The sequence below is a fragment of the Lolium rigidum genome, chromosome 1 (genome assembly GCF_022539505.1).
Source record: "Lolium rigidum isolate FL_2022 chromosome 1, APGP_CSIRO_Lrig_0.1, whole genome shotgun sequence".
Classification (NCBI taxonomy): Eukaryota; Viridiplantae; Streptophyta; class Magnoliopsida; order Poales; family Poaceae; genus Lolium; species Lolium rigidum.
The window spans coordinates 5,023,731-5,051,315 of record NC_061508.1 but is presented as its reverse complement, the minus strand read 5'-3'; the positions used below and the strand labels follow the sequence as shown (position 1 = coordinate 5,051,315).

The 27,585-nt window shown below is 42.0% G+C and overlaps 1 protein-coding gene across 1 annotated transcript; it reads right to left on the bottom strand.

Annotated features, from left to right (window-relative positions):
• Positions 1-2,382: 2,382 nt before the first annotated feature.
• Positions 2,383-6,665, bottom strand: LOC124684843 (protein SEEDLING PLASTID DEVELOPMENT 1-like). The gene is made up of 9 exons (XM_047219097.1): positions 6,236-6,665; positions 5,933-6,147; positions 5,677-5,827; positions 5,257-5,448; positions 4,229-4,391; positions 3,876-4,114; positions 3,189-3,365; positions 2,980-3,102; positions 2,383-2,907 (listed from the first exon to the last, which is right to left on the bottom strand). The coding sequence occupies exons 1-9, from the start codon at positions 6,632-6,634 to the stop codon at positions 2,611-2,613; spliced, it is 1,956 nt and encodes a 651-aa protein (XP_047075053.1). The 5' UTR covers positions 6,635-6,665; the 3' UTR covers positions 2,383-2,610.
• Positions 6,666-27,585: the final 20,920 nt, after the last annotated feature.

The window sequence follows — 27,585 nt, the reverse complement described above, 5'->3', positions numbered from 1 at the left end:
CTTCCATCATAACCCCTCTTTCTCTGTGTTTGGTCCAACAATTATAGTTGAGCACAAGGACGGAGCTACCTTGTGGGCATTGGTGTCAGCTGACACCAGTGAAAACTAGTAAATCCCTTACTAATTAGTACTAAGTTATTTTTATTTAAAGAAGATGACACCAGTGGAACTGAGAGGACATAGAGCTGACCCCATTGGTAAATTTTTCTAGCTTCGTCCATGGTTGGGCATGAAACCGAACCGAATCAGGTGTGTCTGAAGATAGGTTCAGCAAGATTAATCCTTTTTATTCTTACAGTTAACACATGGACAATACATAAAACCATCCCGTTGTTTTCCTCGGCCACACGAATAAAAAATTTAGGTCCACAATAAAATCGTTATGGCGTCGGTCGCCATACATCCATTGCCGGTTCGTCTGCATTATATAATTAAGCTTCTCAAAAATCATTACAGAACATCATGAATAGTGAAACGATGTATATTGACACTTGTATTTTATTAATAACAGATGAAAGAATAAAGTTGTTAACCTCGACCGAGAAGGAAAAAAAAGAAGAGGAGAATGCTTAAATTTGGCTTGGACACTTTATATTGTATTTGTTTTGTGTGAACTCAAGTGGCAAAATGCTCTTAGGCATTTCATCGAGCACCTCTTGTGCATAAGAAGGGAAAGCAAAGCAACATGCATCTCTTGTGCTAAGAAGTGAAAAAAGCTAAGTGTGGCTCACAAATTTGGGCAGGACACGGGTATATATATAGTGATGGACCTTTAGTTCTGGCTGGAGGCACCAACCAGGACTAAAGGGACGAATCGGGACTAGAGGGTGACCGTGGCCCGCGCCGCTAGAACTGGGACTAATGCCCACATTAGTCACGGTTTGTAAATCGACCGGGACTAAAGCTCTCGGGGGATTCAGATGAAAGCTCTGGTTTCTACTAGTGGCTTCAGCTGTTGATTATTAGTTTCTAGGGTAAACCACTAGGGAAAATTCATGTCCGAGCCTTCAGTGGTCTGATCCGGCATTACCAGTATACCATCGTCAACATTTTCTTGGAGGTGCTGCAGTTGGAGGGCCTTTCACTTGGTCAGGTTGTTGCTAATGGGGGACGCATTGGAGATGTAGACTAATGATGTGCGATTCTTGCTCGCTCCGGTTGTTGTCATGGTGTTTTCTTTTTCTTTTTAGTAACTAATTTTATGCATACCTGTTGTCTCTTGATGAAGCATTTTGCATAGGCCGGGTGTATTTTTGTATCAGCTTGATGCATTAATATATCTAGGGCGTTATATCTATATGTAGGTCAGATTTTTCTTTGAGAGAGGGAGGGCATGTAGGTCAGGTCAGCTAGGGTGCTCCATGTCACTTTCCACCGGCCCATTCTAAACTTAATTAGGACGGAGCAATGAGCGGGAGGCAGGGAGTTGTAGTTCTGGCTCCAATGGCAGCCAAATTAGGGAGACCTCCACAACATGCACTACGCCGGCCATGGCCATGCATGCACGAAGCTGTATGGACATTGGCAGCTTTCCCCATAGGGCATGCGACTCTTGGTCAGCAAGAGAAGCCAGATGCGGCGACCAGGGGGGAGTACTACTCCACCATATATGTACACCCTTTTGATTACCAAAGATGGGAGGTACAGCCAGGCCACAGATTGAGTGCTGCATTTTGTCTGTTGGAGAAAGAAAATGTTTGTGGGGTTGCAAGTACAATTAGCACATCATTACATATCAAGCTTCATACATTAGCAATACAACCAGAAGTCCGAACAGATGAAAGGATCTAGTGCAATCCACTCTTACACATGTGACTCGGGAGGGCAACACCTGCAGCCGGATGAGAACGACGGCCCACGAATCTCATGTATGACTCAAGAGGCATGTACATGGACATAGAGTGGGCAACATCAATTTTAGGATAAATTGCACAAGCAATAACTCGAACTTGAAACCCCGGGCTCTGATGGCACGTCAATTTCCATGTATTAGCCAACCCAATTAAAAGTTCGAACTGGTGAAGAGGGCTAATGCAATCCACACGTACAATGTAACACTAGTATCCAGATCATCATGAAGCAGAGAGTGTATGTGTGTACGTCTTATTTGTGAGAGTAAGTAATCAAGTAAACAGAGGTGAGGTGGCAAGCATTTTGAATATGGATGTATGGTGCCATGTGAAAAGACCCCATTTTGGACATGCATGGTACCATGTGACGAAAGAAATACTATCGGGTTTTACGTAGTGATGGTCCCCAGGGCATATTTGCAACAATGATTTTAAAGAGGCATGATGCTCACCTTTGCAATGTTAGACGAAATGATTCTAAGGCATAGTTGGAAAGATTCATGCCACTGACGATGTCACTAACCTAGAAAGATGCAAGATGATCCGAATGTTGTCAGGTAACTCTGAGTCGGATCCGATTCTGTTCTGTATGAGTAGAGCAGCACTATCTATGTATCTGCCTTTCAGCTAGCCACTGTAAACAGGATTACTTTCTGATGAAAATCACCAAGGTATCAACAAGGGCGAATGGCTGTAAAAAGGAAGCAACGGAATATACAGTTAGGTAAAGGCACTACTGCCACAAGGGCTCAAAACGACGCTACTCTGGGAGGAAGGGTAGCCTGGTGACACTGCTCTGTGTATAGTCCATGCCGTCAGAGTTGTCTGAATCTGTGAGCCCAGGTGCACTTCCTTGCTCTGAAGCCGAACCTTCTCTATCCGCAAATTGTGGAAGGATTCTCAGGCAAGCGTTTGGCTCCTGGCCTATGACTTGCCACTCGAGGTTGAAGCTTTCAACAAGATTCACTTGGGAGGAGATGATGGTTGATGGTCTCGGCAGTAGCTGCACGCTCTCCCCTTTTGGAATAACCACCTGCTCAACTGCTAATCTTGCTTCCTGTCATCAAAGAAACAAATTGTTATGTTCATGAAAGGAATATCCAGGGCAGGGTGAATGTGATAATGATACCTCCAAAGCATCAGTTTCCTCTGATGATCTTGGTTCCTCTTTATCCTCATAATCCATCAGCCCATCCATGTGGTCATCAACAAGGACGCGAAGTGCCCTGGTTATTTGCACCAGGGTATTTGTCTATGAAAAAGAGTGAGTAAATATATAATTGCTCTGCCACTTCAAAGAACAACGGTGCGCTGAACACAACAACAACAAGTGCATACCTTAACGAAGAAAACTGGTATGTCTTGAGATTTCACCGCAGCCTGAATCTGAGAATTCTTCTTCAGCTTCGATTGCAAGGCAATCACTGCATCAGCTTCACTGATATTATAAGTTAAAGTAATCATGTCCTCCAGCTCCAGTTGTTTGATCGCTTGCAAGGCAGTTTCCTCGGATATCTAGAACAGCCTATCCAATAAGTTACAAAGTAAGAACTGAAATTTCTACCAGAGATTGGTAGACAAGTATTGACAGCTAACAAAATTCAGTGACGATCAACTATCACCACTGAACGCTAGTTAATTTTCCAGTGAGAGGAAGAACCGAAAACAAGAAGGCTAGTTAGTAGCTACAGAATTACATCTTGCAGAAGTGTATTAAACGGGGGAAAGGATGCATGCATGGAAATTTTCTAAAACAAGACCTTCAGACGATCTTTTGTTTTTTATTCACAAGAATCATACTTGTGTGTACTATATAAAGTAATTTGTTGGTATTATGGAGTCTTAGCAGTAAGCTCAACGTGATTCATGGTATGTACCATGTCGTGCCTTAATTCCAAGTTCGATATTATACTGACAGAAACAATCAATAACCATACCACATAATGCAACCAAGCAAAAGGATCATGCTAGCACCCCCAAAGGAAAACCTTAAGAAAAGAAACAAACTATTGAAGAATTTCTTACCCCATAAGCATATAGGTTAAAGCCTGCCTCAGATTCATCAGACTTCTCCATATGTCCTTTGGCAGAATCAAGATGAAATGCAGAATCCAAGCTTGTTCTGGCATTACTTAGAGAATCAACAACAAATTGAGATGCAGCTTGGTAAGGTTCACGAGGAAATTGTTCTTTCTGCACAGAAACTTCCTGCTGGACTGACATGTTTGAGCCCAACTTACGAATTTCAACATTAGGCAGTCTGCCTGCAGCAATAAAACAAGTATATAATCATATTGGCATCAAAGCTACATGTTTAATACGAGAAAATCATAGCGGCAAACATGATGAAGCTGATTAATAGCATAATCAGAGACAACCTGCAAGCAGAGCATCTACTGTAGCTTCCAAACTACGATGGATACGTAATTCAGTTTTGGACACGATCTCTACAGCATATGTGAATGTTGACGGGCCCTTGCGCTCCAGGACAGTTTTTTGGCCCCTTCTCCTGTTTGCTTCTTCATCACCAAGGGTGACACTCTTAGAAAAACAATGGAACATTGTAATTCAAGTTATTGACAAGGATGTAAATTAGCTGCAGCAATCGTAGAACAATAACGTGGTTTCATTTTCTGCCATGTTAAGAACCTTGTAGACAAGGTGCGTAATCGTGGTGATTAATTTTTAATCTAACCTTCATTATTCTAAATAAAGGATGTAAATTAGCAAACATGGCAAGAAATGAAAAAAGGTAAATATCTTCTATGCATTCTGCAAACAAACCAGTACATATGTTATAGCACTTAGTTACTGGATAGAATTTAACCAGTAACACTGGCCATTTCAAATCCGCGGGGTCTTCCATTGGAAAGCAAATCAGCAAAGATTAGCGAGACAACTATGATTTGAAAGTTTGCGCCAACCAAGCCTGTTGGAAACAGTGCAAGGAGAAATTGCTAGTTGTCGTAAGAAAAAGCTTTTAAGTAGCTAATGCCCTTCTGACAACTAATTGGTATAGCCCAAGGTTTGCAACTATAACCACTTGACTTTCAGATTTTTGTCACCACTTCCATATTTTACAATTCAGTTGCTACTTCTTAAAACGACCATTGTGAACAAGGAACCAGTAAGGTTGGGTACAATCTTGTCATGTCGAGTTCAGTATGTACTTTAATATGTTCAAATTTCAGGTTACATGCATAGAAAAATAAACATGCTGCAGTGTATTTACTATAAATCTCTAGAAAATGACAAATAATGGAGCCAGTTCTAGGTGATAAGGTTATTGACATAAACTACATCACTATGCACCACTTCAAATGACATAGTACAGTTCATCATGCTGCAGCTGCAATGTGAAAGGCATATTTTCATATAGATGGAATAAATTGTGGCACGCCAGTACCTGTATTCCTCCTACAAGCATATCTAGTGATGGATTCATGGTCAGGTTCTCTATTGTTATACCATGGGCGGAAGCGACAAGTTGTATACCCCGCTGTGCAATGGTGCTGGCAGCCATAGCCTCTAGCTTAGTTCCAATTTCATCAATGACGATTGCCTGAGGCATATGATTTTCCACAGCTTCTATCAACACCTGATTTGAATTAAAGAAACATGATTAACATACATAGTAAAAGGTGTGCTCGTAAAATAAAAATAAAAACATACATTTCCAATACATGTATAAAATGGTCTGACACGCTTGGTAAGTAAGTACAACTGAAGTATGCATGCAATGCTGGGTAATAGGCTTGTGAGTAGTACAATACAAACATATACAATTGTGCACGCTTCACACAGCAATATACTGAAGAGAACAGACCTTATGCTGCATTTCTTGGTTGGGCACTTGCAACCTACGGGCGTTGCCAATTCCTGGGTGAGGTATATCACCATCTCCACCTATCTCATTAGATGTATCAACAATCATCACCCGCTTCTCATAGTCATCTGCTAGCATACGGGCAATTTCTCTGCAAGACCACGCAACAATTCGGTGATAAATCGGTACATGGTGTCATAGATAAACCCACCTAATTCTAGTACATCCTATTGGAGGTTCATTAACCCAAGCCTACCTTATGACAGTGGTCTTCCCCACCCCTGGTGGGCCGATGAGCAGCAACGAGCCACCATCCTTCACCAAATCCTGAAGCAAATTGGCGCTTCCTGCCACAGCCCTCCCAACCCGGCAAGTCAGTCCCACAATGTCTCCCTTCCTGTTCCTAATCGCGCTGATCCGGTGCAGCGTCCGGCTAATTCCAGCACGATTGTCCCCTCCAAAGTCCCCAACCTACCAAAGACAGATTAGATGAGCTAAATTGGGCTCGTCTCATAATGCAGCTGCAGCAGTGTATCACGGCGTACACATAGCTATCGACCTTCGCGGTTGCTTGCTCGAGGTCTTCAAAGGAGATGGGGCGGTCGGAGAGGAGGAAGTCGCCGGAGGGGAAGCGGGCGAGCGGAGGGCGGCCGAGGTCCATGACCACTTCCACCAGCGCGGGGAGCTCCGGGTGGTCCTCCACCCGCCGCCGAAGCTCCCCCGGGAGCAGCTCCAGGAGCCTTCCCAGCTCATCTTCGAACCCCTCCGGTACGGCGGCCTCGCCCTGCGTGGCGCGCAGGGGAGTGCGGCATCGGCTGCCGCGGCGGAGGGAGAGAGGGCGGACGGTGGCCGGGCCGGATGTCGTAGAGGAGAATCGGCGAGAGGTGGGGAGATGGGAAGGGTGGAGAGCGAGCAGGGACAGCCGGAGGCGGAGGTGGACCAGCGGCGGCGGCGGCATGGCGGCGGCCGCGAGCACGAGTGGAGGGAAAGAGTTTCGGATGGGTGAGCGCCAGTGTCGTGTCGTTCGTGTGTAACCGTCACGCTTCGTTGGACCATCGGATTCGACAGCCGCTGGATTGAGTGATTGGACGGTTAGGATTACAACGCTGTCATTAATCAAATATCTTCACCATTTTATTAGTACTTTTTTTCTAGATCAAATTTAAGAAAAATTTATAATATGTGTAGTCTGATCCATCGGTAGACAAATGCAAAAGGCCGACCTGGCTAGGATTTGAAAAATCTACCACTATAATCCGGATCTTTTTTGTTTAGTACATAATAGCGTAACAAAAATACCGGTTAGCCATTTTGATGCGCTCTAAGAGCATGTACAATAATCCAGACACCTACGGTCGGCGATACTTCTCCATGTCATCTAGAGATAGCGCTAAAGATGGTTCATACAATGCGATGTATATATATGATACCTATAGAGCCATGAGGTAGTTACAGCGGGAAGAAACTTATCAAATCACGGCCTAAAAATAGGGGGTCCATGAGCCCACGACACACTATGGTGTGGATACAATGGGAAAGGGGTCGTTGGTAGTCAACGATTTTCACGGGATTAGACCATCGTTAAATCTAAAGACGGGCTCTCTTGTTTTTTTCCTTTCTCTTTCTTACACATTATAAATATTTCTACGTGGATCACGATAAAGATGGTTGAACGTACATTCTTGTTCATGTCCTAAGTGATTCTGACCGGTGGTTCATGGTGTTAGTAACAGTCATAAGCGGGTGTCCATTAGCTACACATGTGTGGGCTGAGGCAACAATTGTCTCTTCCCTGTGGCTAGTCTCTCTCTCTCTTTTGCTATCTTTGTCTGGCTCTCACTTTTCTGTCGGCCCGTCGTCGTGATGCCATGCCATCTTGGAATGACGGAGAGACCAACAATGAGGACCTCATCTCCTATGGTGAGACCTTCGTGAACCATGCATCTTGTGAGTTATCTTTCCCCTTCTATGATTGGGCTAGGGCTAGGGCTAAGAGGGTTAAGTTTCTGGTTAGGGGAATACGCTGATTGGAGCTAAATTTGTCGATTGGTCGTGACTTTCAACCATTACTAGCTTTTGGTGTTCTTTTAGGTTCGTGAAACACATCACGGCCTTGATTTCTATGGCATTGAGATGTGATGAAATATGTGACTATTGGGGAAAAACCTTGAAAGAATATTTCATGATCTCTAGGGTTTTGCGTGTTTGATAACAACACCAGTGATGATTTAACATTGTGCTAAGTGTGTGACAGATAAAGTAAAGGGTCACCGCTGATAAAATCGATCCCCTAGCACGCTCGATTAAAATGGCCAACATATTTACAACAATATTGAAAAGAATAGGAGAGAGGATGACCCTGTCTCAGCCCCTTCCTAGTTTGGAAATAGTGTCCAATATCATCATTTACCTTGACCGCGACGCTTCCATCTTGGAAAAAAATCTTTAATAAAGCGACACCATTCAGGCGCAAAACCTTTCATGTGCAGTGTTTGTTGTAAAAATGACCATTTGACCTTTTCATAAGCCTTCTCGAAATCAATCTTAAATAAGACTTCATCCATTTTTTTGGAATGCAGCTCATGAATAGTTTCATGCAATATAACAACCCCTTCCAAAATATGTCTACCCGGCATAAAAGCCGTTTGAGTGGGTCTAATCACTTTCGAAGCAATCTCCGCCACCCGATTAGTACCCACTTTAGTAAACACTTTGAAGCTTACATTAAGTAAACATATAGGCCTATACTGCTGAATCTGAACTGCATTCTCCTTTTTAGGAAGTAAAATAATTATGCCATAATTCAGTTTATATAAGGACAACTCCCCATTATGCAACTTATTAAATAACGCTATTAAATCTTCCTTGATTACTTCCCAAAACTTATGATAGAACTCAGCTGGAAAACCATCTGGACCAGGAGCCTTGTTATGTTAAATTTGAGAAATTTCTTCATACACCTCCTTCTCAGTAAAAGGAGATGTAAGAAAAATATTTTCCTCAACAGAAAGCTTAGGTATATCCTGATTTTCCTCCTAAATTAAATACACATTGGACGGAATTCGTTCCCCAAAGAGTTTTTTATAAAGTTCTGATATATAAACCCTCATATTGTCATCACCCACAATGGTAACTTCCTCTTGCTCAAGTTGGTATATTTTCTTTTTCCTTTTTTTTACAATTAGCAATTAGGTGAAAGTATTTGGTATTACTTCCCCCTTGCTGAATATGTTTCACTTTAGTTCTCTGAGCCCATTTAGTCTCTTCATCCCTTCTTAATTTAGTTATCTTTTCATTTGCATCCTTTAGAGTAGCCCTTTCGGCTTGACTCAATGCACAAGATTCTGCTTTTAAATCAAGCTCATCAATAATACCAATTAGTCTTTCTTTCTCTTTTTCATACTTTCCACTCATATTTTTTGCCCAGCCTTTTAAGAAGTGTCTCAAGTGTCGTATCTTATTTTGCCATCTCTCAATAGGGTTACAACCTGAGGTGACTGAGTTCCATTCTTGTGTTACCATCTCATAGAAACCTTCTTGTCTAAACCAGAACAACTCAAAAGAGAATCTCGGTTGGTTTCCATTATGAGCTTTAATACCAGAGTCTATAAGGAGAGGAGTATGATCAGAACCAGACCATGTCCTTGATAGAGCTATCACAGAAACTAGTGGAAATTTTTGTTCCCAATCTACTATGGCCAAAACTCTATCCAACTTTTCATTCGTGGGATTATCTCGACGATTAGCCCATGTATGTTGTCTTCCTGAAAGGGCAATTTCCCTTAGATTGAGAGTTTGAATTATTGTATTAAAAATAAAAGGCCATCTTGCATTAAAATTATCATTATTCTTCGCTTCCTTTTCCTGATAATATTAAAATCTCCATTTACTATCATAGGTAAATCTTGATGTTCACACATCCTTACTAGCTCGGCCAAAAACTCTGGTTTTTGTGCATCTTGGGCAGCCCCATAGACCGACAAAAAATTCCACTCGAATCCATCCCTTTTGCATTTCATGTGTATTCGTACAGAAAAGTCCCTAGTGGTTACTTTTAGTATTTCAAGAGTATCTGAATTTATTCCCACCAGAATACCTCCAGACCACCCATGAGGGGGGAGACAAAACTAGGAGAAATTAAAAGGGCCGGCTAGTTGACTCAAAAATGGGGTTGCAAAATTTGATCTCCCTGTCTCCAATAAGACAATGAAATCAAGTGTATGTTCCCTTATTGACTCTTTAACAAAGAGGTGTTTGGCAGTGTCACCAAAGCCCCCTCCATTCCAAATCATACCTTTTAAATTCTGCATTTTAATAAATTTTCTTTACTCTCTTTCTATTGCTTCTTCTTATATTAGATGAATCATACACCCTTCTTTGTCTTACTTTTTTCTCTTTTATAGGTGGTAAGGATCCCTATGAGATCATCCACATCACTAAATTCCTTTTCATCAACAACAAGATCTTCACATAAAGATGATACATTTGACATTACTAGATTTGAGGGGCCATTACCATACTCAATATTTTTTTGGAGATACTGAAATTTTCGGGTTTCTTCTATTTTTTTTATATTTTCAACAGTTTGTAAAGCCTCTTGATCATCCTTTCCTAAAGACACACCTAATCGTGAAGCGAGCCCTATTATTTCAGAACTATCTTTGAAAGTAAATGATAGATTGGACTTTTGATTTGTACCTGGAATCTTAGGATCATGACGTTGCTGGGCTAACTTCATAGCCTTTTCCATAGCCTCATCATCAACATTTTCCTTCTGATGTAGCCATGCACTAGAGCGAGCTTCGGTAGGAGCAATTCCACCGAAAGCAATCACTTCGTCTTCAGTAGGAGCATGTTTGTCCTTGGGCACCTCCTCCTGAGCTGTGATGGCCGCTTGATACGTCCCAAACGTATATATAATTTCTTATGTTCCATGCTACTTTTATGATGATACTCACATGTTTTATACACATTATATGTCATTATTATGCATTTTCCGGCACTAACCTATTGACGAGATGCCGAAGAGCCGATTGTTGTTTTCTCGCTATTTTTGGTTTCGAAATCCTAGTAAGGAAATATTCTCGGAATTGGACGAAATCAACGCCCAGGGGCCTATTTTTCCACGAAGCTTCCAGAAGACCGAGGGAGATACGAAGTGGGGCCACGGGGCGCCGTCACACTAGGGTGGCGCGGCCTAGAGGGGGCCCGCGCGGCCCTGGTGTGTGGGCCCCTCGTGACGCCCCCTGACCTGCCCTTCCGCCTACTTAAAGCCTTCGTCGCGAATACCCCAGTACCGAGAGCCACGATACGGAAAACCTTCCAGAGACGCCGCCGCCACCAATCCCAACTCGGGGGATTCAGGAGATCGCCTCCGGCACCCTGCCGGAGAGGGGAATCATCTCCCGGAGGTCTCTTCATCGCCATGATCGCCTCCGGATCGATGTGTGAGTAGTCCACCCCTGGACTATGGGTCCATAGCAGTAGCTAGATGGTTGTCTTCTCCTCATTGTGCTATCATGTTAGATCTTGTGAGCTGCCTATCATGATCAAGATCATCTATTTGTAATCCTACATGTTGTGTTTGTTGGGATCCGATGAATATTGAATATTATGTCAAGTTGATTATCAATCTATCATATATGTTGTTTATGTTCTTGCATGCTCCCCGTTGCTAGTAGAGGCTCTGGCCAAGTTGATACTTGTGACTCCAAGAGGGAGTATTTATGCTCGATAGTGGGTTCATACCTCCATTGAATCTGGGACAGTGACAGAAAATTCTAAGGTTGTGGATGTGTTGTTGCCACTAGGGATAAAACATCAATGCTTTGTCTAAGGATATTTGTGTTGATTACATTACGCACCATACTTAATGCAATTGTCTTTGGTTTGCAACTTAATACTGGAAGGGGTTCGGATGATAACCTGAAGGTGGACTTTTTAGGCATAGATGCATGCTGGATAGCGATCTATGTACTTTAATGCCCTGATTAAATCTCATAGTACTCATCATGATATATGTATGTGCATTGTTATGCCTTCTTTATTTGTCAATTGCCCAACTGTAATTTGTTCACCTAACATCTGTTTATCTTATGGGAGAGACACCACTAGTGAACTGTGGACCCCGGTCCAATTCTTTACATCTGAAATACAATCTACTGCAATTGTTCTTTCTTGTTCTTCGCAAACAATCATCATCATCCACACTATACATCTAATCCTTTGTTTACGGCAAGCCGGTGAGATTGACAACCTCACTCGTTACGTTGGGGCAAAGTACTTTGATTGTGTTGTGCGAGTTCCACGTTGGCGCCGGAATCCCTGGTGTTGCGCCGCACTACACTCCGCCACCAACAACCTTCACGTGCTCCTTGACTCCTACTGGTTCGATAACCTTGGTTTCTTACAGAGGGAAAACTTGCTGCTGTGCGCATCACACCTTCCTCTTGGGGTTCCCAACGGACGTGTGTCTTACACGCGCAATCAAGCTATTTTTCTGGCGCCGTTGCCGGGGAGATCAAGACACACTGCAAGGGGAGTCCCCACATCCAATCTCTTTACTTTGTGTTTGTCTTGCTTTACTTTATTTTATTTACTGCTTCGTTTGCTCTTATATCAAAAACACACAAAAATTAGTTGCTAGTTTTACTTTATTTAATGTCTTATTCTCTATATCGAAAACACAAAAAAATTAGTTACTTGCATTTACTTTATTTATCTTTTGTTTATTTCATCATGTTTCCTCCTAAGTACACTCTAAAAGACATACCGATAGGACGTGGGTCTATCATTGGAAAAGATAATATAGAAGATTTTTTCACTCATGTTAGTACAGCTGAAGATTTTGAAGATAGACACTTGGTAGAACTTGCTCCTACTTATGAAATTGTTGTTGCTTCTTTAGTACACATGTTGGAAACTGATACGTCTCCGACGTATCGATAATTTCTTATGTTCCATGCCACATTATTGATGATATCTACATGTTTTATGCACACTTTATGTCATATTCGTGCATTTTCTGGAACTAACCTATTAACAAGATGCCGAAGTGTCGAGTTCTGTTTTACTGCTGTTTTTGGTTTCGAAATCCTAGTAACGAAATATTCTCGGAATTGGACGAAATCAACGCCCGGGTTCCTATTTTCACCGGAAGCATCCGGAACACCCGAGAGCCGCCGGAGGGGGCCACGGGGCCCCCAGATGATAGGGTGGCGCGGCCCACCCCCTGGCCGCGCGGCCCTATGGTGTCGCCGCCCCTTCGACCTTCTGACGCCGCCTCTTCGCCTATATAAAGGTCCCAGACCTAAAACCTCGAGACGGAAAAGCCACGTTACGAGAAACCTTCCAGAGCCGCCGCCATCGCGAAGCTAAGATCTGGGGGACAGGAGTCTCTGTTCCGGCACGCCGCCGGGACGGGGAAGTGCCCCCGGAAGGCTTCTCCATCAACACCACCGCCATCTCCATCAACGCTGTTGTCTCCCATGAGGAGGGAGTAGTTCTCCATCGAGGCTCGGGGCTGTACCGGTAGCTATGTGGTTAATCTCTCTCCTATGTACTTCAATACAATGATCTCATGAGCTGCTTTACATGATTGAGATCCATATGATGAGCTTTGTATCGCTACTAGTTGTGTGCTGCTCATGTGATGTTATTAAAGTAGTCTATTCCTCTCGCATGGTGTAAAGGTGACTAGTGTGTGCACCGTGTGGTTCTTGTCGTAAGCTATGATCATGATCTCTTGTAGATTGTGGAGTTAATTATCATTATGATAGTATTGATGTGATCTATTCCTCCTTCATAGTGTAATGTGGACGAGTGTGTGCGCTATGTTAGTTCTTGGTTTATTTTGCAATGATCTATTATGCTCTAAGGTTATTTAAATATGAACATCGAATGTTGTGGAGCTTGTTAACTCCGGCATTGAGGTGCTCTTGTAGCCCTACACAACGACTGGTGTTTGTCATCCAACAAAAGAGTGTATGTGGCACATATGAGAAAGAGTTATTTATTATGCGATCAATGTTGAGAGTGTCCACTAGTGAAAGTATAATCCCTAGGCCTTGTTCCAAATACTGCTATCGCTGCTTGTTTCTTGTTTTACTATGTTTCTACTGCTGCAATATTACCACCATCAACTACACGCCGGCAAGCACTTTTACGAGTGCCGTTGCTACTTGCTTATTTATACCACTCGTATTTCACTATCTCTTCGCCGAACTAGTGCACCTATTAGGTGTGTTGGGGACACAAGAGACTTCTTGCTTTGTGGTTGCGGGGTTGCATGAGAGGGATATCTTTGACCTCTTCCTCCCTGAGTTCGATAAACCTTGGGTGATCCACTTAAGGGAAAGCTGCTGCTGTTCTACAAACCTCTGCTCTTGGAGGCCCAACATCGTCTACAAGAATAGAAGCTCCCGTAGACATCAAGCTATTTTCACGGCGCCGTTGCCGGGAGGAAAGGTAAAAGGTACTCACACTCCGGATCTCGGCTACTAAGCTATTTTCGCCGTTGTAAGTACTCGAAGCTATTTCCTTTAGATCCTGCAATTGCATCTTTTTGTTTCTTGTTTACACTAGTTTGGCATAATGGACAAGAATGAGCTTCTTATTCTATTTCCTGATTTAAAACATGGATTGTTTGATGCGAAAATTAAAAAACCTATGGAATCTTATTTGCATGCTGGTAGTAATATTAGTATGAACGCTTTGAACACCATTGTTGATAATAATATAGAAAGTTCTAAGCTTGGGGAAGCTGGCTTTGATGAGCATGATATTTTTAGTTCCCCAAGCATTGAGGAGAAAATTTACATTGATGATGCTTTGCCTCCTATTTATGATGATTATAATGATATTGGTCTTTTAGTACACTTTGTTATGGAGGATAAATTTGATTATGATTACAATATGCCTCCTATATTTGATGATGAAAATAATAATGATAGCTACTTTGTTGAATTTGCTCCCACTACAACTAATAAAATTGATTATGCCTATGTGGAGAGTAATAATTTTATGCATGAGACTCATGATAAGAATGCTTTATGTGATAGTTATATTGTTGAGTTTGCTCATGATGCTACTTGAAAGTTATTATGAGAGAGGAAAATATGGTTGTAGAAATTTTCATGTTACTAAAATGCCTCTCTATGTGCTGAAATTTTTGAAGCTACACTTGTTTTATCTTCCTATGCTTGTTACTTTGCTCTTCATGAACTTGTTTATTTACAAGATTCCTATGCATAGGAAGCATGTTAGACTTAAATTTGTTTTGAATTTGCCTCTTGATGCTCTCTTTTGCTTCAACTACTATTTCTTGCGAGTGCATCATTAAAGCTGCTGAGCCCATCTTAATGGCTATAAAGAAAGAACTTCTTGGGAGATAACCCATGTGTTATTTTGCTACAGTACTTTGTTTTATATTTGTGTCTTGGAAGTTGTTTACTACTGTAGCAACCTCTCCTTATCTTAGTTTTGTGTTTTGTTGTGCCAAGTAAAGTCTTTGATAGTAAGGTTCATACTAGATTTGGATTACTGCGCAAAAACAGATTTCTTTGCTTGTCACGAATCTGGGCCTAATTCTCTGTAGGTAACTCAGAAAATTATGCCAATTTACGTCGAGTGATCCTCAGATATGTACGCAACTTTCATTCAATTTGAGCATTTTCATTTGAGCAAGTCTGGTGCCTCAATAAAATCCATCTTTACGGACTGTTCTGTTTTGACAGATTCTGCCTTTTATTTCGCATTGCCTCTTTTGCTATGTTGGATGAATTTCTTTGATCCATTAATGTCCAGTAGCTTTATGCAATGTCCAGAAGTGTTAAGAATGATTGTGTCACCTCTGAACATGTTAATTTTTATTGTGCACTAACCCTGTAATGAGTTGTTTCGAGTTTGGTGTGGAGGAAGTTTTCAAGGGTCAAGAGAGGAGGATGATATACTATGATCAAGAAGAGTGAAAGCTCTAAGCTTGGGGATGCCCCGGTGGTTCACCCCTGCATATTTCAAGAAGACTCAAGCATCTAAGCTTGGGGATGCCCAAGGCATCCCCTTCTTCATCGACAAATTATCAGGTTCCTCCCTTGAAACTATATTTTTATTCGGTCACATCTTATGTACTTTACTTGGAGCGTCCTGTGTGCTTTTATTTTCGTTTTGTTATTTTCATTCTCTGAATAAATACATGCTTGTGTGGGAGAGAGACACGCTCACGTGGTTCATATGAACACATGTGTTCTTAGCTTTTAATGTTCATGGCGAAGGTTGAAACTACTTCGTTAATTGTTATATGGTTGGAAACGGGAAATGCTACATGTAGTAATTGATAAAATGTCTTGGATAATTTGATACTTGGCAATTGTTGTGCTCATGTTTAAGCTCTTGCATCATATACTTTGCACCCATTAATGAAGAAATACATAGAGCTTGCTAAAATTTGGTTTGCATAATTGGTCTCTCTAAGGTCTAGATAATTTCTAGTAAAGAGTTTGAACAACAAGGAAGACGGTGTAGAGTCTTATAATGTTTACAATATGTCTTTTATGTGAGTTTTGCTTTGCACCGTTCATCCTTGTGTTTGTTTCAAATAACCTTGCTGGCCTAAACCTTGTATCGAGAGGGAATACTTCTCATGCATCCAAAATCCTTGAGCCAACCACTATGCCATTTGTGTCCACCATACCCACCTACTACATGGTATTTCTCCGCCATTCCAAAGTAAATTGCTTGAGTGCTACCTTTAAAATTTCCATCATTCGCCTTTACAATATATAGCTCATGGGACAAATAGCTTGAAAACTATTGTGGTATTGAATATGTACTTATGCACTTTATCTCTTATTAAGTTGCTTGTTGTGGGATAACCATGTTTCTGGGGACGCCATCAACTATTCTTTGTTGAATATCATGTGAGTTGCTATGCATGTTCGTCTTGTACGGAGTAAGAGGGATCTACCACCTTAATGGTTGGAGCATACATATTGTTAGAGAAGAACATTGGGCCGCTAACTAAAGCCATGATTCATGGTGGAAGTTTCGAGTTTTGGACATATATCCTCAATCTCATATGAGAATAATAATTGTTGCCACATGCTTATGCATTAAAGAGGAGTCCATTATACATGTTGTCCATGTTGTCCCGGTATGGATGTCTAAGTTGAGAATAATCAAAAGCGAGAAATCCAAAATGCGAGCTTTCTCCTTAGACCTTTGTACGAGGCGGCATGGAGGTACCCCATTGTGACACTTGGTTAAAACATGTGTATTGCAATGATCCGGTAGTCCAAGCTAATTAGGACAAGGTGCGGGCACTATTAGTATACTATGCATGAGGCTTGCAACTTGTAAGATATAATTTACATAACTCATATGCTTTATTACTACCGTTGACAAAATTGTTTCATGTTTTCAAAATAAAAGCTCTAGCACAAATATAGCAATCGATGCTTTCCTCTTTGAAGGACCTTTCTTTTACTTTTATGTTGAGTCGAGTTCACCTATCTCTCTCCACCTCAAGAAGCAAACACTTGTGTGAGCTGTGCATTGATTCCTACATACTTGCATATTGCACTTGTTATATTTCTCTATGTTGACAATTATCCATGAGATATACATGTTACAAGTTGAAAGCAACCGCTGAAACTTAATCTTCCATTGTGTTGCTTCAATGTCTTTACTTTAAATTATTGCTTTATGAGTTAACTCTTATGCAAGACTTATTGATACTGTCTTGAAAGTGCTATTCATGAAAAGTCATTGTTTTATGATTCAGTTGTTTACTCATGTCATTACCATTGTTTTGATCGCTGCATTCATTACATATGTTTACAATATGATCAAGTTTATGATGGCATGTCACTCCGAAATTATCTTTGTTATCGTTTACCTTCTCGGGACGAGCAGAAACTAAGCTTGGGGATGCTTGATACGTCTCAGACGTATCGATAATTTCTTATGTTCCATGCCACATTATTGATGATATCTACATGTTTTATGCACACTTTATGTCATATTCGTGCATTTTACGGAACTAACCTATTAACAAGATGCCGAAGTGCCGGTTCTGTTTTCTGCTTGTTTTTGGTTTCGAAATCCTAGTAACGAAATATTCTCGGAATTGGACGAAATCAACGCCCGGGTTCCTATTTTCACCGGAAGCATCCGGAACACCGAGAGCCGCCGGAGGGGGCCCACGGGGCCCCGGATGATAGGGTGGCGCGGCCCACCCCCGGCCGCGCGGCCCTATGGTGTCGTCGCCCCTTCGACCTTCGACGCCGCCTCTTCGCCTATATAAAGGTCCCGGACCTAAAACCTCGAGACGGAAAAGCCACGGTACGAGAAACCTTCCGGAGCCGCCGCCATCGCGAAGCTAAGATGCGGGGGACGGAGTCTCCGTTCGGCACGCCGCGGGACGGGGAAGTGCCCCGGAAGGCTTCTCCATCAACACCACCGCCATCTCCATCAACGCTGATGTCTCCCATGAGGAGGGAGTAGTTCTCCATCGAGGCTCGGGGCTGTATGAAACGTCTCCGACGTATCGATAATTTCTTATGTTCTATGCCATATTATTGATGATACCTACATGTTTTATGCACACTTTATGTCATATTCGTGCATTTTCTGGAACTAACCTATTAACAAGATGCCGAAGTGCCGGTTCTGTTTTCTACGCTGTTTTTGGTTTCGAGAAATCCTAGTAACGAAATATTCTCGGAATTGGACGAAACAAAGACCCAAGGGCCTATTTTTCCACGGAGCTTCCGGAAGACCGAAGAACATACGAAGTGGGGCCACGAGGTGGCGACACCACAAGGCGGCGCGGCCCGGGGGGCCGCGCCGCCTATGGTGTGGCCCCCTCGTCCGGCCCCCGACTCGCCCTTCCGCCTACTTAAAGCCTCCGTCGCGAAAACCACGAACCGAAAAACCATGATACGGAAAACCTTCCGAGAGATGCCGCCGCCGCCGATCCCATCTCGGGGGATTACGGAGATCTCCTCCGGCACCCTGCCGGAGAGGGGATTCATCTCCCGGAGGACTCTACACCGCCATGGTCGCCTCCGGAGTGATGAGTGAGTAGTTCACCCCTGGACTATGGGTCCATAGCGGTAGCTAGATGGTTGTCTTCTCCTCATTGTGCTTCATTGTTGGATCTTGTGAGCTGCCTAACATGATCAAGATCATCTATACTGTAATTCTATATGTTGTGTTTGTCGGGATCCGATGGATAGAGAATACCATGTCATGTTAATTATCAAGTTATTACATATGTGTTGTTTATGATCTTGCATGCTCTCAGTTACTAGTAGAGGCTCGGCCAAGTTTTTACTTTTAACTCCAAGAGGGAGTATTTATGCTCGATAGTGGGTTCATGCACTGCATTGACACACAGGACGAGTGACGAAAGTTTTAAGGTTGTCTTTGTCTTTGTTGCCACTAGGGATAAAACATTGGCGCTATGTCCGAGGATGTAATTGTTGATTACATTACGCACCATACTTAATGCAATTGTCTGTTGTTAGCAACTTAATACTTGGAAGGGGTTCGGATGATAACCTGAAGGTGGACTTTTTAGGCATAGATGCAGTTGGATGGCGGTCTATGTACTTTGTCGTAATGCCCAATTAAATCTCACTATACTTATCATGTCATGTATGTGCATCGCGGTGCCCTCTCTATTTGTCAATTGCCCGACTGTAATTTGTTCACCCAACATGCTTTTATCTTATGGGAGAGACACCTCTAGTGAACTGTGGACCCCGGTCCAATTCTCTTTACTGAAATACAATCTACTGCAATACTTGTTTTTACTGTTTTCTTGCAAACAATCATCTTCCACACAATACGGTTAATCCTTTGTTACAGCAAGCCGGTGAGATTGACAACCTCACTGTTTCGTTGGGGCAAAGTACTTTGGTTGTGTTGTGCGGGTTCCACGTTGGCGCGGAATCTACGGTGTTGCGCCGCACTACATCCCGCCGCCATCAACCTTCAACGTGCTTCTTGGCTCCTCCTGGTTCGATAAACCTTGGTTTCTTTTACGAGGGAAAACTTGCTGCTGTGCGCATCATACCTTCCTCTTGGGGTTGCCCAACGAACGTGTGAAATACACGCCATCACACTGTACCGGTAGCTATGTGGTTAATCTCTCTCCTATGTACTTCAATACAATGATCTCATGAGCTGCTTTACATGATTGAGATCCATATGATGAGCTTTGTATCGCTACTAGTTGTGTGCTGCTCATGTGATGTTATTAAAGTAGTCTATTCCTCCTGCATGGTGTAAAGGTGACTAGTGTGTGCACCGTGTGGTTCTTGTCGTAAGCTATGATCATGATCTCTTGTAGATTGTGGAGTTAATTATCATTATGATAGTATTGATGTGATCTATTCCTCCTTCATAGTGTAATGTGGACAGTGTGTGCGCTATGTTAGTTCTTGGTTTATTTTGCAATGATCTATTATGCTCTAAGGTTATTTAAATATGAACATCGAATGTTGTGGAGCTTGTTAACTCCGGCATTGAGGTGCTCTTGTAGCCCTACACAACGGCTGGTGTTTGTCATCCAACAAAAGAGTGTATGTGGCACATATGAGAAAGAGTTATTTATTATGCGATCAATGTTGAGAGTGTCCACTAGTGAAAGTATAATCCCTAGGCCTTGTTCCAAATACTGCTATCGCTGCTTGTTTACTGTTTTACTATGTTTCTACTGCCTGCAATATTACCACCATCAACTACACGCCAGCAAGCACTTTTCCGGTGCCGTTGCTACTTGCTTATTTATACCACACTGTATTTCACTATCTCTTCGCCGAACTAGTGCACCTATTAGGTGTGTTGGTGACACAAGAGACTTCTTGCTTTGTGGTTGCGGGGTTGCATGAGAGGGATATCTTTGACCTCTTCCTCCCACGAGTTCGATAAACCTTGGGTGATCCACTTAAGGGAAAACTGCTGTTGTTCTACAAACCTCTGCTCTTGGAGGCCCAACACTGTCTACAAGAATAGAAGCTCCCGTAGACATCAGAAACTAAATTTGTTAATATCAATCCTATAATTCAACATATGTTTCTTACACTCTGTGATATGGAGGAAGGAGAAAAGAAAGATTTTGTCTTAGAAACCCTTCTTAAAGAATTTGGTGGTGTAGCAAGGGAGGCTAGAAAAGTCTTTATTAAATATAAGATGCTTGGCTCTTATACCAACTTTGCTAGTACCCTTGAAAAAATGGAAAAAGATAGATTAAAGTACACTAATAAAGTTAATTGTGAAGGGGAGATTAAGACAACAATACCTTGTAAGCTCCTAGGAATGCATGAAGCTCTAGAAAATAACTATGGTTGGCTTGTTCCTGAAAATTTGTTTGACGAGAATAGCAAGCCTAAGAGTAATGAAAAATGAGCCTCTGAAACTTACATAGATAAGATACAATGCATAGTTGAGAAAACTCCAAACCCCTCTGTTGATGTTTCATCTCTTGATAATATTTGATTCACACTTTCTGCGCCTAGCTGAAAGGCGTTAAAAAAAGCGCTTATGGGAGACAACCCATTATTTTACTTCTACACTTTTGCTTTATATTTGAGTCTTGGAAGTTGTTATTACTGTAGCAACCTCTCCTTATCTTTATTTTATCGCATTGTTGTGCCAAGTAAAGTCTTTGATAGTAAAGTCAATACTAGATTTGGATTACTGCGCAGGAACAGATTTCTTGCTGTCACCAAATTGAGCCGCCCCTGCTGTAGAAAATTTAAAAACATCTGCCAATTTACGTGCGTGATCCTCAGATATGTACGCAACTTTCATTCAATTTGGGCATTTTCATCTGAGCAAGTCTGGTGCCTCAAAAAAATTCGTCTTTACGGACTGTTCTGTTTTGACAGATTCTGCCTTTTATTTCGCATTGCCTGTTTTGCTATGTTTGATGGATTTCTTTGTTCCATTAACTTTCAGTAGCTTTGTGCAATGTCCAGAAGTGTTAAGAATGATTATGTCACCTCTGAACATATGAATTTTCAATTATGCACTAACCCTCTAATGAGATTGTTTTGAGTTTGGTGTGGAGGAAGTTTTCAAGGGTCAAGAGAGGAGGATGATACAATATGATCAAGAAGAGTGAAAAGTCTAAGCTTGGGGATGCCCCAGTGGTTCATCCCTGCATATTTTAAGAAGACTCAAGCATCTAAGCTTGGGGATTCCCAAGGCATCCCTTCTTCATCGACAACTTATCGGGTCACCTCTAGTGAAACTATATTTTTATTCCGTCACATCTTATGTGCTTTACTTGGAGCGTCTGTTTGTTTTTATTTTTGTTTTTGTTTGAATAAATTCGGATCCTAGCATTCTTTGTTTGGGAGAGAGACACGCTCCGCTGTTTCGTATGAACACATGTGTTCTTAGCTTTATTCTTAATATTCATTGCGAAGGTTGAACTACTTCATTCATTGTTATATGGTTGGAAACAGAAAATGTTGCATGTGGTAATTGGTATAATGTCTTGCATCATGTACTTTGCACCCATTAATGAATAACTACATAGAGCTTGTTAAAATTTGGTTTGCATGATTTGTTTCTCTAGAGTCTAGATATTTTCTGGTTAAGGTGTTTGAACAACAAGGAGACAATATAAAGTCTTATAATACTTACAATATGTTCATATGTGAGCTTTGCTGTACCTTTTATACTTGAGTTTGCTTCAAACAACCTTGCTAGCCTAACCTTGTATTGAGAGGAATTCTTCTTGTGCATCCAAATCCTTGAGCCAAAAACTATGCCATTTGTGTCCACCATACCTACCTACTACATGGTATTTCTCTGCCATTCCAAAGTACATTACTTGAGTGCTACCTTTAAAATTCTATTCTTTGCCTTTACAATATATAGCTCATGGGAAAATAGTCTTAAAAACTATTGTGGTGAAGAATATGTACTTATGTGTCTTATTTCTTAATAAGTTGCTTGTTGAGCGGTAACCATGTTTCTGGGGACGCCATAAATTTTTACCTTTGTTGAATATCATGTGAGTTGCTATGCATGTTCGTCTTGTCTGAAGTAAGGGCGATTTTCATGATGAAATGGTTTGAGTATGCATATTGTTAGAGAAGAACATTGGGCTGCTAACTAAAGCCATGATTCATGGTGGAAGTTTCAGTTTGGACAATTAATCCTCAATCTCTTATGAGAATATTATCTGTTGTTGAATGCTTATGCATTAAAGAGGAGTCCATTATCTGTTGTCTATGTTGTCCCGGTATGGATGTCTAAGTTGAGAATAATCAAAAGCAAGAAATCCAATGCGAACTTTCTCCTTAGACCTTTGTACGAGGCGGCATAGAGGTACCCCTTTGTGACACTTGGTTGAAACATATGCTATGCAATGATAATCCATGTTAATCCAAGCTAATTAGGACAAGGTGCGAGCACTATTGGTATACTATGCATGAGGCTTGCAACTTATAAGATATCTTATACATAACACATATGCTTTATTACTACCGTTGACAAAATTGTTTCTTGTTTTCAAAATAAAAAGCTCTAGCACAAATATAGTAATCCATGCTTCCCTCTGCGAAGGGCCTATCTTCTACTTTATTGTTGAGTCAGTTTACCTATTCTTTCTATCCCAGAAGCAAACACTTGTATCAACCTGTGTGCATTGATTCTTACATGTTTACCTATTGCACTTGTTATATTACTTTGTGTTGACAATTATCCATGAGATATATATGTTGAAGTTGAAAGCAACCGCTGAAACTTATATCTTCCTTTGTGTTGCTTCAAAGCTTTCTACTAAGAATTTATTGCTTTATGAGTAACTCTTATGCAAGTCTTATTGATGCTTGTCTTGAAAGTATTATTCATGAAAAGTCTTTACTATATGATTCATTTGTTTACTCATTATCTTCATCATTGCTTCGAATCGCTGCATTCATCTCATATGCTTTACAATAGTATTGATCAAGATTATGATAGCATGTCACTTCGAAATTATCCTTGTTATCGTTTACCTACTCGAGGGCGAGTAGGAACTAAGCTTGGGGATGCTTGATACGTCCCAAACGTATCTATAATATCTTATGTTCCATGCTACTTTTATGATGATACTCACATGTTTTATACACATTATATGTCATTATTATGCATTTTCCGGCACTAACCTATTGACGAGATGCCGAAGAGCCGATTCTTTGTTTTACTGCTGTTTTTGGTTTCAGAAATCCTACAAAGGAAATATTCTCGGAATTGGACGAAATCAACGCCCACGGGCTTATTTTTCCACGAAGCTTCTAGAAGACCGGGGGAGATACGAAGTGGGGCCACGGGGCGCCGCCACACTAGGGCGGCGCGGCCTAGGGGGGGCCGCGCGGCCCTGGTGTGTGGGCCCCTCGTGACGCCCTCTGACCTACCCTTCCGCCTACTTAAATCCTTCGTCGCGAATACCCCAGTACTGAGAGCCACGATACGGAAAACCTTCCAGAGACGCCGCCGCCGCCAATCCCATCTCGGGGGATTCAGGAGATCGCCTCCGACACCCTGCCGGAGAGGGGAATCATCTCTCGGAGGTCTCTTCATCGCCATGATCGCCTCCGGATCGATGTGTGAGCAGTCCACCCCCGGACTATGGGTCCATAGCAGTAGCTAGATGGTTGGCTTCTCCTCATTGTGCTATCATGTTAGATCTTGTGAGCTGCCTATCATGATCAAGATCATCTATTTGTAATCCTACATGTTGTGTTTGTTGGGATCCGATGAATATTGAATACTATGTCAAGTTGATTATCAATCTATCATATATGTTGTTTATGTTCTTGCATGCTCTCCGTTGCTAGTAGAGGCTACGGCCAAGTTGATACTTGTGACTCCAAGAGGGAGTATTTATGCTCGATAGTGGGTTCATGCCTCCATTGAATGCGGGACGATGTGACGAAAGTTCTAAGGTTGTGGATGTCTTGTTGCCACTAGGGATAAAACATCAATGCTTTGTCTAAGGATATTTGTGTTGATTACATTACGCACCATACTTAATGCAATTGTGCATTGTTTGCAACTTAATACTTGGAAGGGGTTCGGATGATAACTCTGAAGGTGGACTTTTTAGGCATAGATGCATGCTTGGATAGCGGTCTATGTACTTTGTCGTAATGCCCTGATTAAATCTCATAGTACTCATCATGATATATGTATGTGCATTGTTATGCCTTCTTTATTTGTCGATTGCCCAACTGTAATTTGTTCACCCAACATCTGTTTATCTTATGGGAGAGACACCATGATGGCGTGTAAGACACACGTCCGTTGGGAACCCCAAGAGGAAGGTGTGATGCGTACAGCAGCAAGTTTTCCCTCAGTAAGAAACCAAGGTTATCGAACCAGTAGGAGTCAAGGAGCACGTGAAGGTTGTTGGTGGCGGAGTGTAGTGCGGCGCAGCACCAGGGATTCCGGCGCCAACGTGGAACTCGCACAACACAATCAAAGTACTTTGCCCCAACGTAACGGTGAGGTTGTCAATCTCACCGACTCAGCTGTAAACAAAGGATTAGATGTATAGTGTGGATGATGATGATTGTTTGCGAAGAACAATAAAGAACAATTGCGATGGATTGTATTTCAGATGTAAAGAATAGGATCGGGGTCCACAGTTCACTAGTGGTGTCTCTCCCATAAGATAAACGGATGTTGGGTGAACAAATTACAGTTGGGCAATTGACAAATAAAGAAGTCATAACAATGCACATACATATATCATGATGAGTACTATGAGATTTAATCAGGGCATTACGACAAAGTACATAGACCGCTATCTAGCATGCATCTATGCCTAAAAAGTCCACCTTCGAGTTATCATCCGAACCCCTTCCGGTATTAAGTTGCAAACAACGGACAATTGTATTAAGTATGGTGCGTAATGTAATCAACACAAATATCCTTAGACAAAGCATCGATGTTTTATCCCTAGTAGCAACGACGACATCCACAACCTTAGAACTTTCTGTCACCGTCCCAGATTTAATGGAGGCATGAAACCACTATCGAGCATAAATACTCCCTCTTGGAGTCACATGTATCAACTTGGCCAGAGCCTCTACTAGCAACGGAGAGCATGCAAGAACATAAATAACATATATGATAGATTGATAATCAACTTGACATAGTATTCAATATTCATCGGATCCCAACAAACACAACATGTAGCATTACAAATAGATGATCTTGATCATGATAGGCAGCTCACAAGATCTAACATGATAGCACAATGAGGAGAAGACAACCATCTAGCTACTGATATGGACCCATAGTCCATGGGTGGACTACTCACACATCGATCCGGAGGCGATCATGGCGATGAAGAGACCTCCGGGAGATGATTCCCCTCTCCGGCAGGGTGCCGGAGGCGATCTCCTGAATCCCCCGAGATGGGATTGGCGGCGGCAGCGTCTCTGGAAGGGTTTCCGTATCGTGGCTCTCGGTACTTGGGGTTTCGCGACGAAGGCTTTAATTAGGCGGAAGGGCGGAGTCGAGGAGGCGTCACGGGGCCCCACACGCTAGGGCCGCGCGGGCCCCCTCTAGGCCGCGCCGCCCTAGTGTGGCGGCACCCCGTGGCCCCACTTCGTATCTCCTCCGGTCTTCCGGAAGCTTCGTGGAAAAATAGGCCCCCAGGCGTTGATTTCGTCCAATTCCGAGAATATTTCCTTACTAGGATTTCTGGAACCAAAAACAGCAGAAAACAACGAAGCGGCTCTTCGGCATCTCGTTAATAGGTTAGTGCCGGAAAATGCATAATAATGACATATAATGTGTAAAAAACATGTGAGTATCATCATAAAAGTAGCATGGAACATAAGAAATTATAGATATGTTTGGGACGTATCAAGCATCCCCAAGCTTAGTTCCTACTCGCCCTCGAGTAGGTAAACGATAACGAAGATAATTTCTGAAGTGACATGCTATCATAATCTTGATCAATACTATTGCAAAGCATATGAGATGAATGCAGCGATTCGAAGCAATGGTGAAGATAATGAGTAAACAAATGAATCGTATAGCAAAGACTTTTCATGAATAATACTTTCAAGACTAGCATCAATAAGACTTGCATAAGAGTTACTCATAAAGCAATAAATTCTTAGTAGAGGCATTGAAGCAACACAAAGGAAGATATAAGTTTTAGCGGTTGCTTTCAACTTCAACATATTTATCTCATGGATAATTGTCAACACAAAGTAATATAACAAGTGAAATAGGTAAACATGTAAGAATCAATGCACAAAGTTGATACAAGTGTTTGCTTCTGGGATAGAAAGAAGTAGGCAAACTGACTCAACAATAAAGTAGAAGATTGGCCCCTCGTAGAGGGAAGCATGGATTACTATATTTGTGCTAGAGCTTTTCATTTGGAAAACAAGAAACAATTTTGTCAACGGTAGTAATAAAGCATATGTGTTATGTATAAGATATCTGATACGTCTCCGACGTATCGATAATTTCTTATGTTCCATGCCACATTATTGATGATATCTACATGTTTTATGCACACTTTATGTCATATTCGTGCATTTTCTGGAACTAACCTATTAACAAGATGCCGAAGAGCCGATTCTTTGTTTTCTGCTGTTTTTGGTTTCAGAAATCCTAGTAACGAAATATTCTCGGAATTGGACGAAATCAACGCCCGGGGTCCTATTTTGCCACGAAGCTTCCGGAAGACCGAAGGAGAGTCGAAGTGGGGCCACGAGGTGGCGTAACACCGAGGCGGCGCGGCCCGGGCCCACGGCCGCGCCGACCTATGGTGTGGGCCCTCGTGCCGCCTCTTTATCTGCCCTTCCGCCTACAAATAGCCTCCGTCGCGAAACCCCCGGTGCCGAGAGCCACGATACGGAAAACCTTGCGAGACGTCGCCGC